The sequence below is a fragment of the Vulpes lagopus genome, chromosome 19 (assembly GCF_018345385.1).
Source record: "Vulpes lagopus strain Blue_001 chromosome 19, ASM1834538v1, whole genome shotgun sequence".
NCBI lineage: Eukaryota > Metazoa > Chordata > Mammalia > Carnivora > Canidae > Vulpes > Vulpes lagopus.
The window spans coordinates 52343924-52362114 of NC_054842.1; the positions used below are offsets into that span (position 1 = coordinate 52343924).

Sequence of the window (18191 nt, forward strand, 5' to 3'; positions counted from 1 at the left end):
TGCAGCGGTTTGGCGCCTGCCTTTGGCCCACGGCGCCATCCTGGGGACCCGGGATCGAATCCCACGTCGGGCTCCCGGTGCATGGAGCCTGCTCCTCCCTCTGCCTATGTCTCTGCCTCTCTCTCTCTCTCTCTCTCTCTGTGACTATCATAAATAAATTTAAAAAAATTTTTTTTAAATAAATAAATAAATAAAACTTTTTTTTAGTGCTTACATGATATTTTTTCCCATACTTTCACTTTCACACTTTGTTTTATATTTAATGTGGTTATTTTGAAAAGCTGTCTATAGTTTGCTTTTTTCAGTCTGACAATCTTTTTATTTCCATTGGGCTATTTAGTGTATGTTTATTGATTACTGTTATATTTGGATTTAAATCTCTCTTCTTTGTTTTCTGTTTGTTCCAATCCATTTTCTTTTTCCCCCTTCTTTCTTACCTTCTTTGGTTTAATGTTACCATATTTTCTTATTAGTTTGTTACCTTACATTCTTTTAATTTACTTTGCTTAACCTGGAAATTGTAGCATGTCCTTGACTTATCTAACATAAATTAGTACTTTCATCACTTTTTTCCTGTAGCTTTGGAACTTGAAGGATAGCTTAACTAGATGTAACATTTTGTGAAATGTGAACACATTTTTCCCCCTTGAGCTCCTCAAGGAAAATTAAAGCCATTGTTTTGCTATTTATCTTGCATTTAAGAAGACTGATGGTGACGTGACTTTCCTTTGTTATTAGGGATTTGATCAGAGTATTCTTTTTTTCTTTAATGTATATGCAGTAACTTCATCGGGATATATCTCAAGAGTTGACTATGGTTCATCCATTTCCCCAGATACACAGTGGACCATTCCTACATATAGATTCAGTTAGTTGCAAAAGTGTCCTTGGATTATGATTGTAATGTTAGTTCTGTTACCTTTTTTTTTTTCTTTTTCTGTAACCTCAGTTAAGTTGGATGTTCATTCTCTATCTCTTCTTTCCATTACTTTTTCTCTTTGTTTTTGCTGCTTTTATTTTTTAGGAATTTTCTTTTTCTTGAATCGTTATCACTAAGTGTGTCTCTTATTCTATGCTATATTTAATTAATGCTGGAGTATGATGTTATAGTCTCCTCTGCTTCATGGGTATTTTTGTGGGGCATATTTGATTCTTTTTTTTTTTTTTAAATACAGTTGGCTCTTGGGGCACCAGTTCCCCACATAGTCAAAAATCTACATATAATTTTTCACTCCCAAGAAACTTAACTAATATCCTGCTGTTGATCAGAAGCCTTATTGATACCAATCGACTAGCACATATTTTATTTTTTATATACTGATTTCATATAATAAAGTAAGGTAAAGAAAATATTATTAAGAAAATCAGAAGGAAAATACATTTACTATACTGTATCTGTTGAAAAAAAAAATCTGTGTATAAGTGGGCCCGTGTAGTTCAAACCTATGTTGTTCAAGGCACAGCTGTAGTTGCTTTGTATGGATGTTAGATTCCTTTTGTTGTTGTTCATGATGTGCAGAATTTTTCTGGGTTAGCAGTAATAGGCAAAATTGTGAATGAACTAAAGGTTTTAGGTGACTTAACAAGGCTTCTTGAGTGGCGCTGTACATTGTCAATACAGTGAGATGGAGTTTCTCTAATAAACGAGGAACTCAATGGGAAAAGTTAAGTTTGTTTTCAGATCCTTCCATGTCATCTTGTTTTATGGAGCCCTGAGCCACCGGTGGACACTTCCTTTTTCATAGTATATTTATTTCCTGGCGTGTACATTCTTTTAAAAAAAATTCCCCTTGTGGTTATGGTTTTATTTGGATTTCAGTTGGGTGTGAAAGTAGATGTCCATGTTCAAAATGTCATCCTGACATGGAATTCATGTTAATTTATTCAATGTATAATTTTAAACTTTAATTTTAAGTATAGTTTTACTTTATGGTGAATTTAGTCTTTATTTATAGAACTCTACTTAAGAGACTATTTGAAGTATTGTAGTTATTTTTTGAAAGGTAAAATATTAGGATATTTGTTTTGATTACATGTGTTTAGAACTTATTAGCCAATTAAGAAACTTGACATATTGGTTTTTGAGGGCAGTAATTCATTTTATGTAGGGATGTTATGATGATTGTTCCTATTCTGTAGATATTGAAAGCATTTATCTGGTATAATAGGACATCTTGCTGTCCATTTATCGCTTATATATTGTGTGTTCTAGAGGGCCACATTTTTTATCAAATGTTTTTTTACTTATAATATATCTCCATTTTGGTTATGGTACTCTAGAGACTTCTAGAGTGATTTATCAGAAGGGTATTTATTTAAGGAATGAGGGACAAATAATATCTTAAATTTTAATGTAGTTTCTTTAACTTTTTTGTCTTGTCAGGATAGGAAATCTCTTTCCTGTGATCTGTTACTTTCTTTTTGATGGAGATCCTTCAAATATAAAAGTTACTTAATAAAGTAAATGGGGTTGTTCCTGTGTCTAAGATCTGCATTTTACTCAAAATTGTATAAATTAATTCTCATGACAACTAAGAAGTCAGCAGCTTAATTAATTTTAAATCTTTGATTTTGTAGTCCTTTTATACAGCCTTTAGTAATGTTATTTTGCCCATGTTTCAGACTTACTATGTTTTCCCCATGCATTCTCTCCAGTGTCGTTTTTTGCTCCCTGTAGCCTATAAACAAAATTAAGAGGCATACAATATGAGAATTAAAATAATGAACATCAAGATGTCAGAGAACGGTCCAATACCTTATATTGCATACTGGGATATTTTAAAACTTTTTACTTTCTTTAAATGTGACCTCAAAAAAAAAAAAAATAATAAATGTGACCTCATGGATGGCTTAACTTACAGATCTGCTCTTGCTGTCCTCGTTCTTTGAGCCACATCAGCAATATTTCTAGGAGAATATTTCAAAATGGCATGAGTTGCAGGTATTGACATATGGTTGAATAATGAGCAAGATGCTTTGGGGAATGGCAGTTTTCTATTATGGAATCTTTGTGTTAGCGAAGACCATGAGGTGAGCTTGGAGATAATTGTGTGTATTCTATGAATTGGCTATATTGGGAGGAGTAGAGATTGGTAAATAGATGCTATGGGAGAGTAGGCAGAGAGCATTTGATAGAAGGTCTCTAATTGAGGTATCTAGCCATGCTGATGGAGAGAGAGTGACCCTACTTTCTGGTTTCTCTGGGACCAGAGAAACAGTGCCAGTGTAGGCCTGTTGTCTTTATGTTGTAGGCCTTTCTCGACTCCCCAGAATATCCCCTTTTGTTTTTCAAAACCTTGTATGATAGGTGATGTAATTTTCTTTTTAATAGTAAATCTGTGAAAATCATGGGTCTACTGTGGGTTTCCTGTGAAGACATGAATTGTTGGCCAATATTATTATTACTTACCTTCCTTTATACAAGAAATATATTGAGACTTGAGTAATCCTTATGCCAGCCTTAAGATTTTAAAGGTCTGTCAAAATCAAAATGTTGCTCTTTCCGGGAGTAGCTATAGTTTAAGGGAAACATACTTTACATACTTCCGATTCAGATTTTACTCATTCATTCAGAGTAGCACATGCCTCAGTTACGTCTTTCTCAGTGCCTGCCTGCTCCCAAATTACTTGCCTGCTATCTTACAATTCAGTTAGGTAACCCTGAAACGTAGTTATTATCCCCCTTTTGTAGATAAGGAAACAGATGCCCAGAGAGGAAATAACTTGTTAGAGGACACCACAATATCAAGAATCCTTTATTTTTTTAAACTTAATACTTGTATAACTTTGGGTATATAGATAATAGATACATCTGTTTTTTAAGATAAAGTGAAAAAACATGATTTTACCCAAATCCACCTGGTTTGTAATCCACAAATGGCCGCACATTTTTGTCAAACAGTGTTTTGTTTTGTTTTTTGACCAAAAAACAAACCACTAAGAAATGAGCTTACTTTAAAGATTCATTAAAAAAGAGAAACTTAGTTTTGTTGTTAGGGTTTAAACTAATGTTAACTCATCTTTTGTAGTCCACATTTTCACCAGTTAAATGAAAACTAATTGCAAGAATCATATTTTGGTCTTGAACAATGTGGAACCAAATTAAAATAATATACTCTATGTGTATATACATAAAATATATATGAATAGTGGCTGAGGCTGTCACAAAAAAGGTCCCCCACCATTTTTATTATTACTTTCTTTTAACAAAACTTAAAATTTTTTTTTAGAAAACTTTAAATTTTTATGGTTATTCAAAGATTTTAGAATAATCTTAAAATTTCTATATATTCACATATAACAGAAGATTTAATCAGAAATAAATAAGCTAACATTTGTGGGAGAAATAAATTGTCAGGATAAATTAAAACTTTACACGGAGAGAGGTCCTGTGTCAAAACTAAGAGAGGGAGAATAATCAAAGAGAAAATGATACAAATTTGATTTTTATAAATGAGGATAATAAACCCATGTTGACATTGCTAGTAAGAAATATTGTAACTTCTCAAAATCACATACTAAGAAAAGTTTGTGACATTGTGTAATATTGTTCTCCATTCACTGAGTAAACTAATTAGGGTTGAAAGAAGACAGGTATTATTATCATTGAAACCTTTGTAATTCTCTTCAAGACCATCATATGTCCTAAATACCCAGGTCTAATTTATGCGATCTCCCTATCATCGCTTGGGGGAGTAATTTGGGTTTTTTTGCTTTTTTCTATTTTGCTTGATTAGTCTAGCTAGGGATTTACCAAATATGTTGATATTCTTAGAGAAGCAGATTTTGGCTTTTTTTTTTTCTATTCTATTGATTTTTGCTCTTTAATGTTTCCTCCTTTCTACCTACTTTGGGTTTACTTTGCTCTTCTTTTACTAGCTTCTTAAGATGAAACTTTAGGTATTTGATTTTAGGCCTTTCTTCTTTTTTAATATAAATATTTAAAGCGATAAGTTTCCCTCTAAACATTGCTTTTAGCTTGTCTTACAGATTTTCCTATGTTGTATTTTTATTGTCTTTCAGTTCAAAATATTTTATTTTTATTGTGATTTCTTACTTGATCAGTGCATTATTTAGAAGACTATTTTATTTCTCTGTATTTTTTTTCTAGATTTTTTTTTTATTAAACTCTAGTTTAATTCCATTGTGGTCAGATAAACATTTTGTATGATTTCTACTTATAAATTGATCCTTTGATCATGATGAAGTATCTATCTTTCTTTTTTGTGATACTTTGCTTCTGAAGTCTTAATTTATCTGATATTAATATATTTATTCCACTCTTCCTATGCTTACTGTTTGCATGATGTATCTATTTTTAACCATTTACTTTCAATCCTTGTCTGTATACTTAAAATAAATATAGATAGCATGTAGTTGTGTGTTGCCTTTTGATTCATTTGGACAGTTTTTTTGTTTTTGTTTTTGTTTTTTAAAGAGGGCAGGTTGGATAGGGGCACAGGAAGAAGGAGAGAGGGAGAATCTTAAGCAGGCTGCACACCAGTGTGGAGTCGAACTCAGGGCTCAGTCTCATTAACCAGAGATTATGACCTGAGCCAAAATCAAGAGTCACTCAGGTATCCCAGGACAAGCTCTTTTTAATTAAAGTATTTATTCTATTAATATTTAAAATATTTATTGATATATTTGGATTTAAGTCTACCATCTGATATATATTTTATGTACTTTATATGCACATTTTAATGTTTTATTTTATGTATTTTTATACATATATTTATTTTATTTTGTTCCTTTGATTTTTGTTTCTTTGAACTTCTTTTCCAGCCTCCTTTTGCATTAATGAATATTTTTTAAGAATTCTTGTTTAGCTTATCTTTTGACCTTTTACCTATAAATATTTGCATTTTTTTCCGTTTTATTTTTCTTATTTTGGTTGCTCTAAGGACTACATATATGCCCTTACCATTTCAGTGTACTTAGAGTTACTCTTTCACCATTCATGTGAAATGTAGAAATGTTATAACTGTAGGTCTCCATTTACATACTGTGTAGTTTATTTTATAGGCTATATGTATTAAATCTACTTGCATTATAAACTCTACAGTGAAACATTGTAGTTTTTACTTTAAGTATGTGTGTGTGTGTGTGTTTGTGTATTTAAAGTAGGCTTCATGCTTGACATGGAGCCCAAAGTGGGGCTTGAACTCATGAAGACCTGAACTGAAATTGAGAGTCAAACACTTAACCAACTGAGCCACCCAGGCAACCCTAGCACATCTATGTATTTTAAATAAGTTAAAGGCAGTAGTTTTTTGTATTTCCCCATATATTTACCATTTCCATTGGTCTTCATTCTTCCTAAAGATCCCAAGTTTTCATCTATCATCATTCTCCTCAGCCTGAAGAACTTACTTTAGAACTTCATGTAAACAGATCTACTGTTGATGCCTACGGTTTATTCTTCCCTTTATCTTAAGAATATCTTTATTTTACTTTCATTATTTGAGGAATATTTTTGCTAAATATAAATTCTGAACTGATTGTTTTTTTCTTTCACCATGTTAAGAACTTTGTTCTATGTCTTCTGATTTCCAGTGTATCTAATGAAAAGCCAGCAGAGGGATGCTTGGGTGGCTCAGCGGTTGAGCATTTGCCTTCAGCTCAGGGTGTCATCTTGGGGTCCTGGGATCAAATCCCACATCGGGCTCCTTGCATGGAGCCTGCTTCTCCCTCTGCCTGTGACTCTATCTCTCTCTCTGTGTCTTTCATAAATAAATAAATAAAAATTTAAAAAAAAAGCCAGCAGAAATGGCTATCATTGCTCTCTTTGATTGTAATGTGTCAGGTTTTTTTCTGAATACTTTCAAGATTTCTCTTTACTTTTAGTTTTTATCAGTTTCATCAGTAGCCATGATCTCTCTATTTATCTTTGGGGTTCACTAAACTTCTCAGATCTGAAAATTTCTTTCACTAAGTTTGGGGAAATTTTGGCCACCACAAAAAAATTGTGTTCTGTTTTATTATATTTTCTACTTCTGGGTTTTAATAAACATGTTAGACATTAGGATATTGTCACAGAAATCCTGGAGGATCTGTTTTTATTATTGACAGTCTTTTTTTCCTCTTAGGTCTTTGATCAATAAATCTTGATTTATTTTCAAGTATACAGAGTCCTCTGTTACTAATCTCATTAATGATTAGTAGATTTTAATCTCATTCAGCATAATTTAAATTTCAGATTTTTTTTTAGTTATAGAATTTCTATTTTTTTCATTTTCTAGTTTTTCTGTTGAGATTTCTTTGTATTGCAGGCATAGTTTTACTTTTTATTTTTTTTTATTTTTTTATTTTTTTTTAATTTTTATTTATTTATGATAGTCACACACAGAGAGAGAGAGGCAGAGACACAGGCAGAGGGAGAAGCAGGCTCCATGCACCAGGAGCCCGATGTGGGATTCGATCCCGGGTCTCCAGGATCGCGCCCTGGGCCAAAGGCAGGCGCTAAACCGCTGCGCCACCCAGGGATCCCATAGTTATACTTTTTAAAAACCCTTGTGCTAGTCTAAGATTTGGCTTATCTCAGGATTAATCTCCATTGACTATCTTTTCTCTTGAAATTGGATCACATTTTCATGCTTTGTTGTATTATCTAGTAGTAACTTTGGATTTTCTCTGGACATGATGAATGTCATATTTTTTAATACACTGGGTACTGTTATATTCCTCTGAAGAATATTGATTTACTTTTTTTGTTTACTTGTTTGTTTTAGCGGGAAATTAAGGTAGTTGAATTAAAATTGTAAAAACCCATCTCTTCAAGGACATTTGATGTTTTCGGTTCTTTTATCCTTAGCTATCTGTGGAGTTTCCCCCTCCTATGTATAATGTAGGAGTCAGTCTAAGATTTGAGTACTATTTATATCTAGAATTTTTGGCTTCCTCTTCTGACTCTTTTTCAGGATTCCCCTTTCATTTTCCTTTTGCAGTGGTTGCACTGAGTCTTCTGTTTTTTTTTTCAGGCCAGAAATCCTGAAGCTTTCTGTTGGAGTTTTAACTGCCCTGAACTGCCCACAAACTTAGCCTCCCCGTCAGAAAAGAAGCTGATATAAAATGGGAAACTTTATTGTTGCTCTGCTCTTTTCCCAAGTTTGGCCTCCTACAGAATCTGCCTTCCTTTGGTCACTATTGAATAGTGCCTTTAGATAGTTGTTTTTTATAGCTGTCTATCGGATAACCAATCTGGTAGAGGCTTGCTTTCAGCACCATAAGTGGGATCTGAAATCTTTACTTATAAAAAAAACAAAAAAACCCCCCAAAAAACAGAAACATAGTATATCCTACCTCATACTCTGATTTAATACAAAAAAATAGCTGGATTAGGGTAGAGCAGAGAAATAGTTTGATTTTAACAGTTAGATATAAGAAAAGAAGTTGAATAGACATGGAAGCCAAGATTGTAGAGATAGGAAAGACCCTATTTTTGGAAATTAGCTTAGATACGTTTAGATTTGTTATATTATTTGAGGAGGCTTGAACATTCAAGGCAATTTGAACCTTTAAGACTTACACTTGTAGGCGCTTTTTGACCAAATCTAATTTCCTCTAAAGATGACATTTATTTCCCTCATATCATTTTAATTGAGTATACTTATTCATAAAGAATCCTATATAGATACTTACTTCCCACATTTAGTTACTGAATTCATAATTAAAAACTAAATCCTAAAAAAAAAAAAAAACTAAATCCTTTTCTTTTAGATTATTTTAAGAATATTTGCATTTCATAATACAAAATATACCCTAAATTGATGTAATAAAATCTACTTATTATAGGTCCAGGTCAAGACCTCGTCCACGTTCCCATAGTCGAAGCAGTGAAAGGTCCAGTCACCGAAGAACCCGTAGTCGGTCTCGGGATAGAGAACGACGTAAAGGCAGAGACAAGGAGAAAAGAGAAAAGGAGAAGGATAAATGCAAGGATAAGGAATTACACAACATCAAGCGTGGGTAAGTTGAAGTAAATCTTCAGTAGTGATGCCTCAGTGACTCCATGGCAATATTCAAACTAAATTTTCATTTTCTGAGGTTTTCTTACATGGACAAAAGAGGAGAATACATTAAATAAAGAAGAAAGGATAAATCAAAATGGTTATCTCAATTTTTTTTTTTGGGTTATCTCAGATTTTTACTGGGCTTCCTTTATATTCCTATTTTCATTTAATACTTATATAACAAACTTTCCAAACACAAAATAAATGGTACTATCAAAACTTAGTATGTCAGTAAAGGAAAATTTGCATAATTCTTTAGGAAAGTTCTACATTAATTTCCTTATCATGAATATGATTTTAAAATTTAAAGACTAGTTCATTGTTAAAAATGTTTATTAATTTACTGTAAAGCCATTAGGGGAAAAAGATAAAGGTGAAACGAAGGAAGAGAACCACGTGATTTACTATTGGTTAGGCCTCTTTCAATATAGAATGGGAGTTGGCACTGTCGAGGTAGGTGTGTGTGTGTGTGTGTGCGTGCGTGCGTGTGTTTGAGTGTATGTGTGTGTGAGACCAAGAATTTATTTTTCTGGAATTGGTATTATTGAAACAATTATTCTAATTTTGTCCAGTTGGAGTTTGAAATCCATTCATATCTGTTTGCTAAATTAGAAAATGTTAAAATGAAACCAATCTTGGTTTGTAGTTTAAATTGTAGCTTCTTGTTTATTTTATTCAAAACCAACATTGAGCTCTTTTATTATAGTAGAACATCTTAGAATTTATTCCCTTTTGTGAGTCTTTCAGTACCCTGTGTATACTCACTATAGTACTTCAGTACAAAGTCTTTATTTGTAATGTATCAGTTTATAGTATAAAATCAAAGAGCTTGTCAGGATCTTGATTGTAGTTCCTTAAGATCTTGATTCTATAAATAATTAAATTTATTAAAGGATATGGAACTTGTCTCTCCTTTTCTTTTTCTCAGTTGTTTATTTTTTATTTCCAGATTTACAATGATATTACATAAACCTGCTAGACTCTTTGAAGTGATAAACTTGTGGTGGATTTTGGAAGAGGATAATATTATTACATGATTTCCTTAATGCACATAGAGCAGTTGTGGTCTTGTAAAATTCTGAGTTCTTCTTCTAGTTTTAAGGGTTGTTGAACGTTAGAGGAGATGGGTTTAGTATCAGACCATAAGGATAGGGAGGTGGATTTGGCTAAAAGTGGCAGAGTAGAATTAAGATCAGGGAGGATATGAGAGAAATCTATTGAGAAAGGGAGAAAGTCAGGAGGACGATAGACTTGAAAAGAGGGTGGAGAGTAGGTTTTTGAGACTAGAAAGTATGGATTAAGAGGATGAATAAATTATGTCTGTTAAGGAATTATCTTGCTCCTTATTCCTTTTTTGTTTTCTTCTTCTTTCGGTTTACACTTTAGATGTTACGTGGTTATAAAAAGAGTGACAATGCTTTTTAGTAATTAAATTTTTGCTTTCCACCTCACCAGAATAATTACACAGTTGTATAAAATTGATATTACATAAAGCATTAACTTGGGGATTTTAAAGGTAAGAAAAATAATTTAAAAAAGGGAGATTGGTGGTTTCAGGAAAGATTCTTGTATGGTGACATTAATCTTGAAAGTTTGGGTCAGCTTTACAGGTTAGACTCAGTGGTGATTATGTTCAAGGAACTGAATCCTGGACGACAGGTTTACAAGATAATAATGTTGTATTCATCATCATTTTTTAAATCTCAATAAAGGGGATGAACAAGGTCAAAACTAGAGGTGTCAGTTGAAGGGCTCTGGGAACTGAGGTCAGAAAACTGTGAGTAGCTTCACTAATTAATTTCCATGGTTTTAGTGGACCATAGTATAGAGTGGTATTATATCAGGATATTCTCTCTCCTGGTTAGTGCTGAGGACATCCATATTCTTATCTTTTTTTATGATATAAAATCAGTATTTTTTTAAGGCCCATGTACACATTTTAATGGTAGTACTTATACATGTATAGATGTACCCTGCTTCTGAAATAATTTATCTTTTTTTTTAATGCTTACATGTTTATTTTATAGACCTGATTTATTAAGCCATTTGGGGCAGAAAATGTATATCTTCTACTCTTTTATATCACTTGGAGTACCTGATATACATGTCAGTTAATAATCGATTGGTTATCGATCAGATATACTCATTCATTTGTTTGCTTGTTCAGTCAATAATGTTTAAATACCTTCTACTTGTCAAATACAGTATTGGTAATAGGGTCATAATAGTAGGCCAGTCCTACTTGGAGAGTTCATGCAGATGGCAAAATAAACATAGACAGAAGGGAAGATATGTAAATAATTACAGTGAAATCAGATGAAATGTTTCACAAGGAAGTTACGGAAATAAAGTGAGTTAGGACGCTTTTGGCTATAAGTAACAAAACCCAAACAATAGTAGCTTAAACCAGGGACAACAGACTTCTTTGTAAAGGGCTAGATAGCAAATAACTTAGGCTTTTTAGGCCATATGTCTCTGTTGCAACTACTGAACTCTATCCTTTTAACACAAAGGCAGCCAAAGATAATGTTAAATGAATGATATGGCTGTATCACAATAAAACTTTATTTACAAAGATGGACAGTTGGCTAGGTTTGGCTCATAGGTTGTAGTTTGTTAGCCTCTGGCTTAAACATTGAGCACATTTATTTTTTATTTTTATTTTTTAAATTTATTTATTTGAGGAGAGAATGAGCAGGGAGGAGAGAGAGGGAGAGAGAAACTGCTCAGAGCACAGCCGGACACACGGGCTTGATTTCAGGACCTTGAGATCACTACCTGAGCTGAAACCAAGAGTTGGGGGGCTTAACTGACTGTGCCACCCAGGTGCCCCCGTAAGCACATTTATTGTCAATATGACGAAGAGCTTAGAGATAAGCAGTTCTGGGCACTTTTTTACCCTTCCAACAGGCCTTTTTAAGCATGTTGGCTTCATCTTCCGTCTTGACACATTATGATTGCAAGATATTTCCATGACCATTAAGCTGGTTGGTCCAGACTAGTCAACAGGTCAGGGAGGGTCTCTCAGAAGCAGTCATATTTTTACATTGAAGGAAGGAAGAGATGAGAAAGAATCTTATGTGCAAAATGAACTTCAGGTGGAAAGCCTTAGAGGCAAGCAGGGATGTGTGGCATATTCGAGGAACTAAAGTCTAATAAGGCTTGGTGTAGAGTTAAAGAGGAATGATGGTGAGAAATGATTATTGGAGTACCTTATAAGCTAAGTTCGGAGTTTTAATTCCAAAGTCAGTGAGAAGCTGATGAAGTTGCAAGTATGGTAATGATATGATCAGGTCTATATGAGACATGAACAAAATGTTTTATTTACAGTAGACATAATAATAATGTGTTTAACATTTTAAATATATTTTCAGTGTATCAGGAATTTTGCTAAGCAGTTGACATGCATTATCTTATTTAGTTTTCATAATAGCCTCATGAAATAGCTACTTTTATTATCCCTCATAGAGATGAAAACTTGTGATCATAGAGCTAGTAAATGGTAGAGTTAGGGTTCTGATTCATGTTTGCTGACAAGAGCATCTTGACTCTAAACAGTAAATTATCCTCACTCCTTTAGTAATCCATAATCATTGATGATGAGATATAATGTGTGAGATCAAGTGATATGCTGTTGCTTAAACTTCCCTAGAAAATACTTAAAGAGAAGTGAAAGGATTTCTGTGCCTTATTTTTCTTTGATCAGAAATCTGTCATCAGTAAAAGATTGATTGCTTTTCTCCCTCTCTTTTTCACATATTATCCTGCAACATTTCATTTATTTATTTAGAATTATATTTAACTACATTTAATAAAACCACATTTCTAGCCTTTACTTAAATATATTTCTGTGATCATTTTGTTAGCTGTCTCTTGCCACATGACTTCAGTCCCCCCCCCCCCCCAAAAAAAAAGTGAGTGGAGAAAAAGAAAAAAAAATTCACAAACATATAATTAGGACTTACATATTAGTTCATTGTGGTTGTGGAACCCAATGACGAATATTTTAGCTTAGGCTAAAAAGCCTAGCTGCTTCCTCACATAAGAGGAAATAAAAACTCAATGTGCTTTTGCTTCTTTGTGTATAACAATGTTTGTTTTTATCCAGTTTGAAAATATCAGTATTATATGAAAATTGATAAAACATAAAGCATGTGTTTAATTTTTTAAAAATATTTTATTTATTTATGAGAGAGAGAGAGAGAGAGAAAGAGGCAGAGACACAAGCAGAGGGAGAAGCAGGATCCATGCGGGGTGCCTGACGCAGGACTCGATCCTGGGTCTCCAGGATCACACCCTAGGCCAAAGGTGGTGCTAAACCGCTGGGCCACTGGGGCTGCCCAAAGCATATGTTTATAAAGTACAAAGTAAGAGTGAGAAATGGTAAGGGGGTATTTTATAAGTTGGGAAAAATAAAAGTAGGAGAGAAAGGAATGCACAAGAAGAAATTAATGAACCTAATAATAAGGAAGAGTTTTTTTTGTTGAACTTTTGAGGAAAAAGATAACCAAATTAATAATTCTGAAAAATCTTATAAATATAGCAGCTAATTAAATATAATTCTTGGAATTTTTGGAACATTTGAATGATTATTTTTTATAGTGTTTAAATTGATCTCGTCATTTTATTAAGGTACTGAATAAGGAAGGCCTAATAAAAGTGGGGAGGGAATGAGGAGTTTGTAGGGACTAAAAGGTGTCTTTCCTTATAACACTATGTGAAGGATTAATTTAAGAAAGACACCAGCTGAGCCTTGTCTTAGATTTTTTGAAGAAGGTTTAATGATGTTAATTTTTAATGTTTTACATTTATAAAATTAGGTTTTAAGACTGTTTTAACTTTAAACATTGATACAGATTTTTCCTATTTTTATTAGCTTCCTCACAGGTTTTTAAAACTTAAAATATTTTTATCAGATCATTAATATTTGCATTTATTTTATCAAGCTATGCTTTTACATATGAAAACAAAGTTTATTTTTCATAGTTATTAAGTTGAAATTGGACACTAAACATTATTTTGTTAAGCACACTTATACTGAGAGTCAAAAATCAGAATTATGAAACTTGTTATGGAATCTCCTAATTACATCTTGGTTTGATGATTGTGAATATTCTACACACCATCTGAGTCTTCTGTGGATTCATTTTGTGCCTTCTTTATTAACATTTTAATCAAACTCCATGAAGTATAATTGGCTTTTATAATACATCTTTTAGAGACTTCTTTGAAAAATTGGTTGTAAATTGTTACTACTACCAGTGACATTCTGATTATTTATTTATGATTTTATTTATTCATTTTTAAATTTTATTTATTTTTTAAATTTCTTTTTATTGGAGTTCAATTTGCCAACGTATAGCATATCTATTTATTCATGAGAGACACACACACAGAGAGAGAGGGGCACAGACAGGCAGAGGGAGAAGCAGGCCCCATGCAGGAAGCCCGATGTGGGACTCAATCTCAGGTCTCCAGGATCACACCCTGGGCTGAAGGTGGCGCTAAACCGCTGAGCCACCCGGGCTGCCCCTCTACTGTTTATTTTAAATCATTGTACCATCCTTAGGAATAGAATTTGGATGGATTTGATTTAAATCTATTTTCCATCAGAATTTAAATCACCAGCCAGGAAAATTTGGTTTAAAGTAGTTATTTCCTAGTAAAATGCTTTCTTAATGTGAGTAACTTTGGGATTCATCAGAAACCTAATTTAGTATTCCTGAACGTATTCGTTAGATATGGTACTATGAAAGGCTTTCAGTTATTTTTCCCTTATTGACTTTTTGGTAGATGGATGTTGATCTGAGAAATGTGCCCATCAGGACTTCTGGAATATTTTGCTCAAACCCTTGAGTTTGTACTTTTCTTCTTTTCTTTCTTTGTATAACTTTTTGAACCTTTTTGCTTTTAGAGAGGTAAGTATGTCCTACTGGACATAGAAATCCATATCTGGACAACTGAAGCAGTTATTTTGGTGGGTAATAGAAGGGGAATATATTTAAATAGAATTTCTTATAATGAAGTGTGACTCCCACTACATCAATTGTCTTTAAATCTTTCTGAACATATATTAGAAACTACTAGGACAGCGGTGAAATTGGGGTTCATAGCCTTGTATGTTACCTATTTATAAAACCTTTCATTAAAAATTTTACTATGCAATATAATGAGAAGTTATTCCTTGTATTGAAGCTGTTTCAGGTATGTTTTTATAGACTAAAAACACAGAAAGCTTATCAACAGAAGCAACATACATTTTTCATTCATAGGAATTACTGCTTTGAAAGTAGTATTCTTAAATATGTATATATGTGTATATATAGAAACACACTCTCATATACACACATTTAAAAGTGTGCTAAGGCATTTAGATTCTGTTAGATTCTGAAAGTTAACTTGCAGAAATTATAATTATTGCTCATTTTAAAGCATTTACAATTTTTTTCCTATAGAACAAGTTAGTCTCTTTGAGCCACAATTTATTCTTCTGTAAAATGGGGATAATAATACTAGAAAAACCAGAAGTGTTACAAGCAGTGTTTGTAAGAAATATAGTAGCATGTAGTAATCATACATTATAGATATATATTGGTTATTACTTTGACCTGGCAATGTTCCAGACTTTTCAGTTGTAGAGTTTCATGTACTAAGTTTCTGTTGATGAGATTTTTCCTACCTAGTGCTTGGCAGAAGATGTTGAAGTGATTTGGGAATGCTGGACTCCTGAGTTTTGACAGCAGTTACATACTCTTAGAGGCTGTCATATTTTTCCTTACCTCTTATTTCTTTATGCAGCAGGAAGTCATTTATGCTAATTTGCTCCATTTGCATATAGGTTATAGAGTTCTGTGGTGCAGAGCGTGCTTAGAACTCCTTTTAAGTGTCTGTTTGGATCAAAGCAGGGCTGTGTGATAGCTGTTGTCTGACACCAAGCTGTGTGGTGTTGTTTTCATTAAACATTTATCACACTTCGAATGTGACAGCAGGCAACTTTGTGCCAGTATAACATGTTTTCATGCAAAATTTATTGAAAAAGACGAGACTTTGTAAAGAGATCTTGTTGCCTTTCACCAGTGGCGAAGGGTAAATGTTTGGTTCGAAAGAAGCATATCCTTTAACACATGTCATTGTAGCATGCAAAGGAAGCTTCGTACTGTCAATTTTGTTAAGCAGGTAAACAAATACATTTTTATATAAATGCGTGCACTGGATTTTTCTTCCTTTTTGAATTAAATTTTTTACAATTTCCTTGTGAATTGAATGAATACTGTACCAGTGGCCCTTTATGTTGTTGGATATTTTTTATTGCAAGAAAATTTGCCACCCAATTTCCATTGTGTAGGTTTGCCACTAGGTATTAGTTTTATTCAACAGAAACAATCTGTAATTTTTTCGAAAAGACTAGGTCACGAAAAGGAGTCTAACATAACAAAAAGAATAATCAGCAAAAGCAGGAGGCAAGGGTTTTAGAAGTTCTCCCCCAGGTCACCACCTTTCTCTTGTTCATTATATCAATACATTTTAATTATCCCACAGTTTGCCCAATGGGATTTGACTTGAATTATGCCTGATAGAGCATTAAATGGCATGAATTGTAGGTTCATTCTTTCTTACTGTGGTTGCCTGGCTATGAAAAGCCTTGGAATGAGAGAAGGTATTTTTATTTTCCTTTTTCATTCCACAGGAGGCTCAGGAATTACAGTTATGTGAAATTAGTGAGAAACTGAAAGTAGCCTCCTGCTGGACTTATTAGTATGTTTCATCACATGGATTATATAAAACTTGGTGGGACCGGGACCCTTGTAAGAGGTATTAAAAGAAATTGTGTTAGCATTAATAGTCAAGAATAAAAGGAGTAAATAGTGTATAATGGAAGGAACTTTATCTTTGGAACCATAACAGAATCTACATGATCTTTCAAATTTTGACTCACTGTGCTTTGGAGCTATTAAAGGATAATTGTTTAAGAAGGTAGAATCATGACTCATAAAAATACTCATGAACATGTGCCAAAGGTATTATTTGACTCATTCATTAATGAGAGAGCCATGAAGATGCTACTACAGTAGCTCCAAGGAGAATCCAAAGAGCAGACACATATTTATAGGATGTGAAATTGTTTAGTAGAGTCAAAACTGGCTTTTCCACAGGCAGGGTGGAAGTCAGTGACAACTCCACTGGACAAAATTCAGTTGCATATCTATGGAAAATAATCATCTGTATTGCTATCAATTATCTATAATTTCTGAAATTTAAAAATCGGTAAGGAAGGACAGAAAGGTGGAGATAACTTGGAAAGGTATTCTAGATAAGACACCCAGTAATTTTTAGCCATTTCAAGTCATTAAAAATTGTTTCCTGTCAGGGCAGATTATTTTATTTGAAGCTTAAATTTATTCTTCTGTAAAATGGGAATAATGATCATTGAAAACCTGTAAATACTAGAAGCAGTGTGTGTAAGAAGGATAGTATAGAAGAGTAGGATCTCAATAAATGGTATTTTGTATAAACAACACAAATTTAATTATTGATGCTTGTGGTTACCAGTTTCTCAACTACCACTCTTTTTTCTAACTTTTGAGTCTTTTGAAAGGCTGTTTTCTCAGTGTGAAATAGCCACTTTTTCTCCATGTCTCCTGCCAGTTCCATTCTTCTTTTGGGGCTCACTTTAGATATTAACTTCCTTCATGAATTGTTCTCTGCCCTTTTTGAGTGTGTTCAATAGTCTTGCAGTTTAGCACCTATAGTATCTACATCTAATTTGAATAGAGAGCTTTGTAATTTTGTAATTACAAAATTTTGTAATTGCCAGATGATATATTCCTTGTCTGTCTTACTGAACACTATATTTACCTGGACCATGGTAAGTACTGATGTATTTGTAGAGATGGTTTTAGAAGTTGTTTCTAGGTAATAAAATCTAGCTTTTAAGCATTTGAAAATGACAAAATTGAATTTTTGGTATCAGAAAAATAAGCAGCTACTCCATGCCTATTTTAAGTGTGCATGTGTACCCATGCATATATACATCCCCTCCATCAAAGTCTCCAGACAGCATTTTTACCCAGTCTATATAACTTCCATTATCTTTTTTCTGTACTTTAACAGTTATCAGTTATGTTGTAGCTAATATCATTTAGCATCAGTTGCTTAAAAAGCTTTATTTTAATTACTGAT

The 18191-nt window shown here is 33.1% G+C and overlaps 1 protein-coding gene across 1 annotated transcript in view; it reads left to right on the plus strand.

The window, feature by feature from the left end:
* RSRC1 (arginine and serine rich coiled-coil 1) overlaps positions 1 to 18191 on the plus strand; it is a 405767-nt gene that overhangs the window by 89663 nt on the left and 297913 nt on the right. Inside the window, exon 5 of the mRNA XM_041733898.1 lies at positions 8794 to 8967. Coding sequence (XP_041589832.1) covers positions 8794 to 8967 — 174 coding nt within the window. The remainder of the gene's footprint in view (positions 1 to 8793; positions 8968 to 18191) is intronic.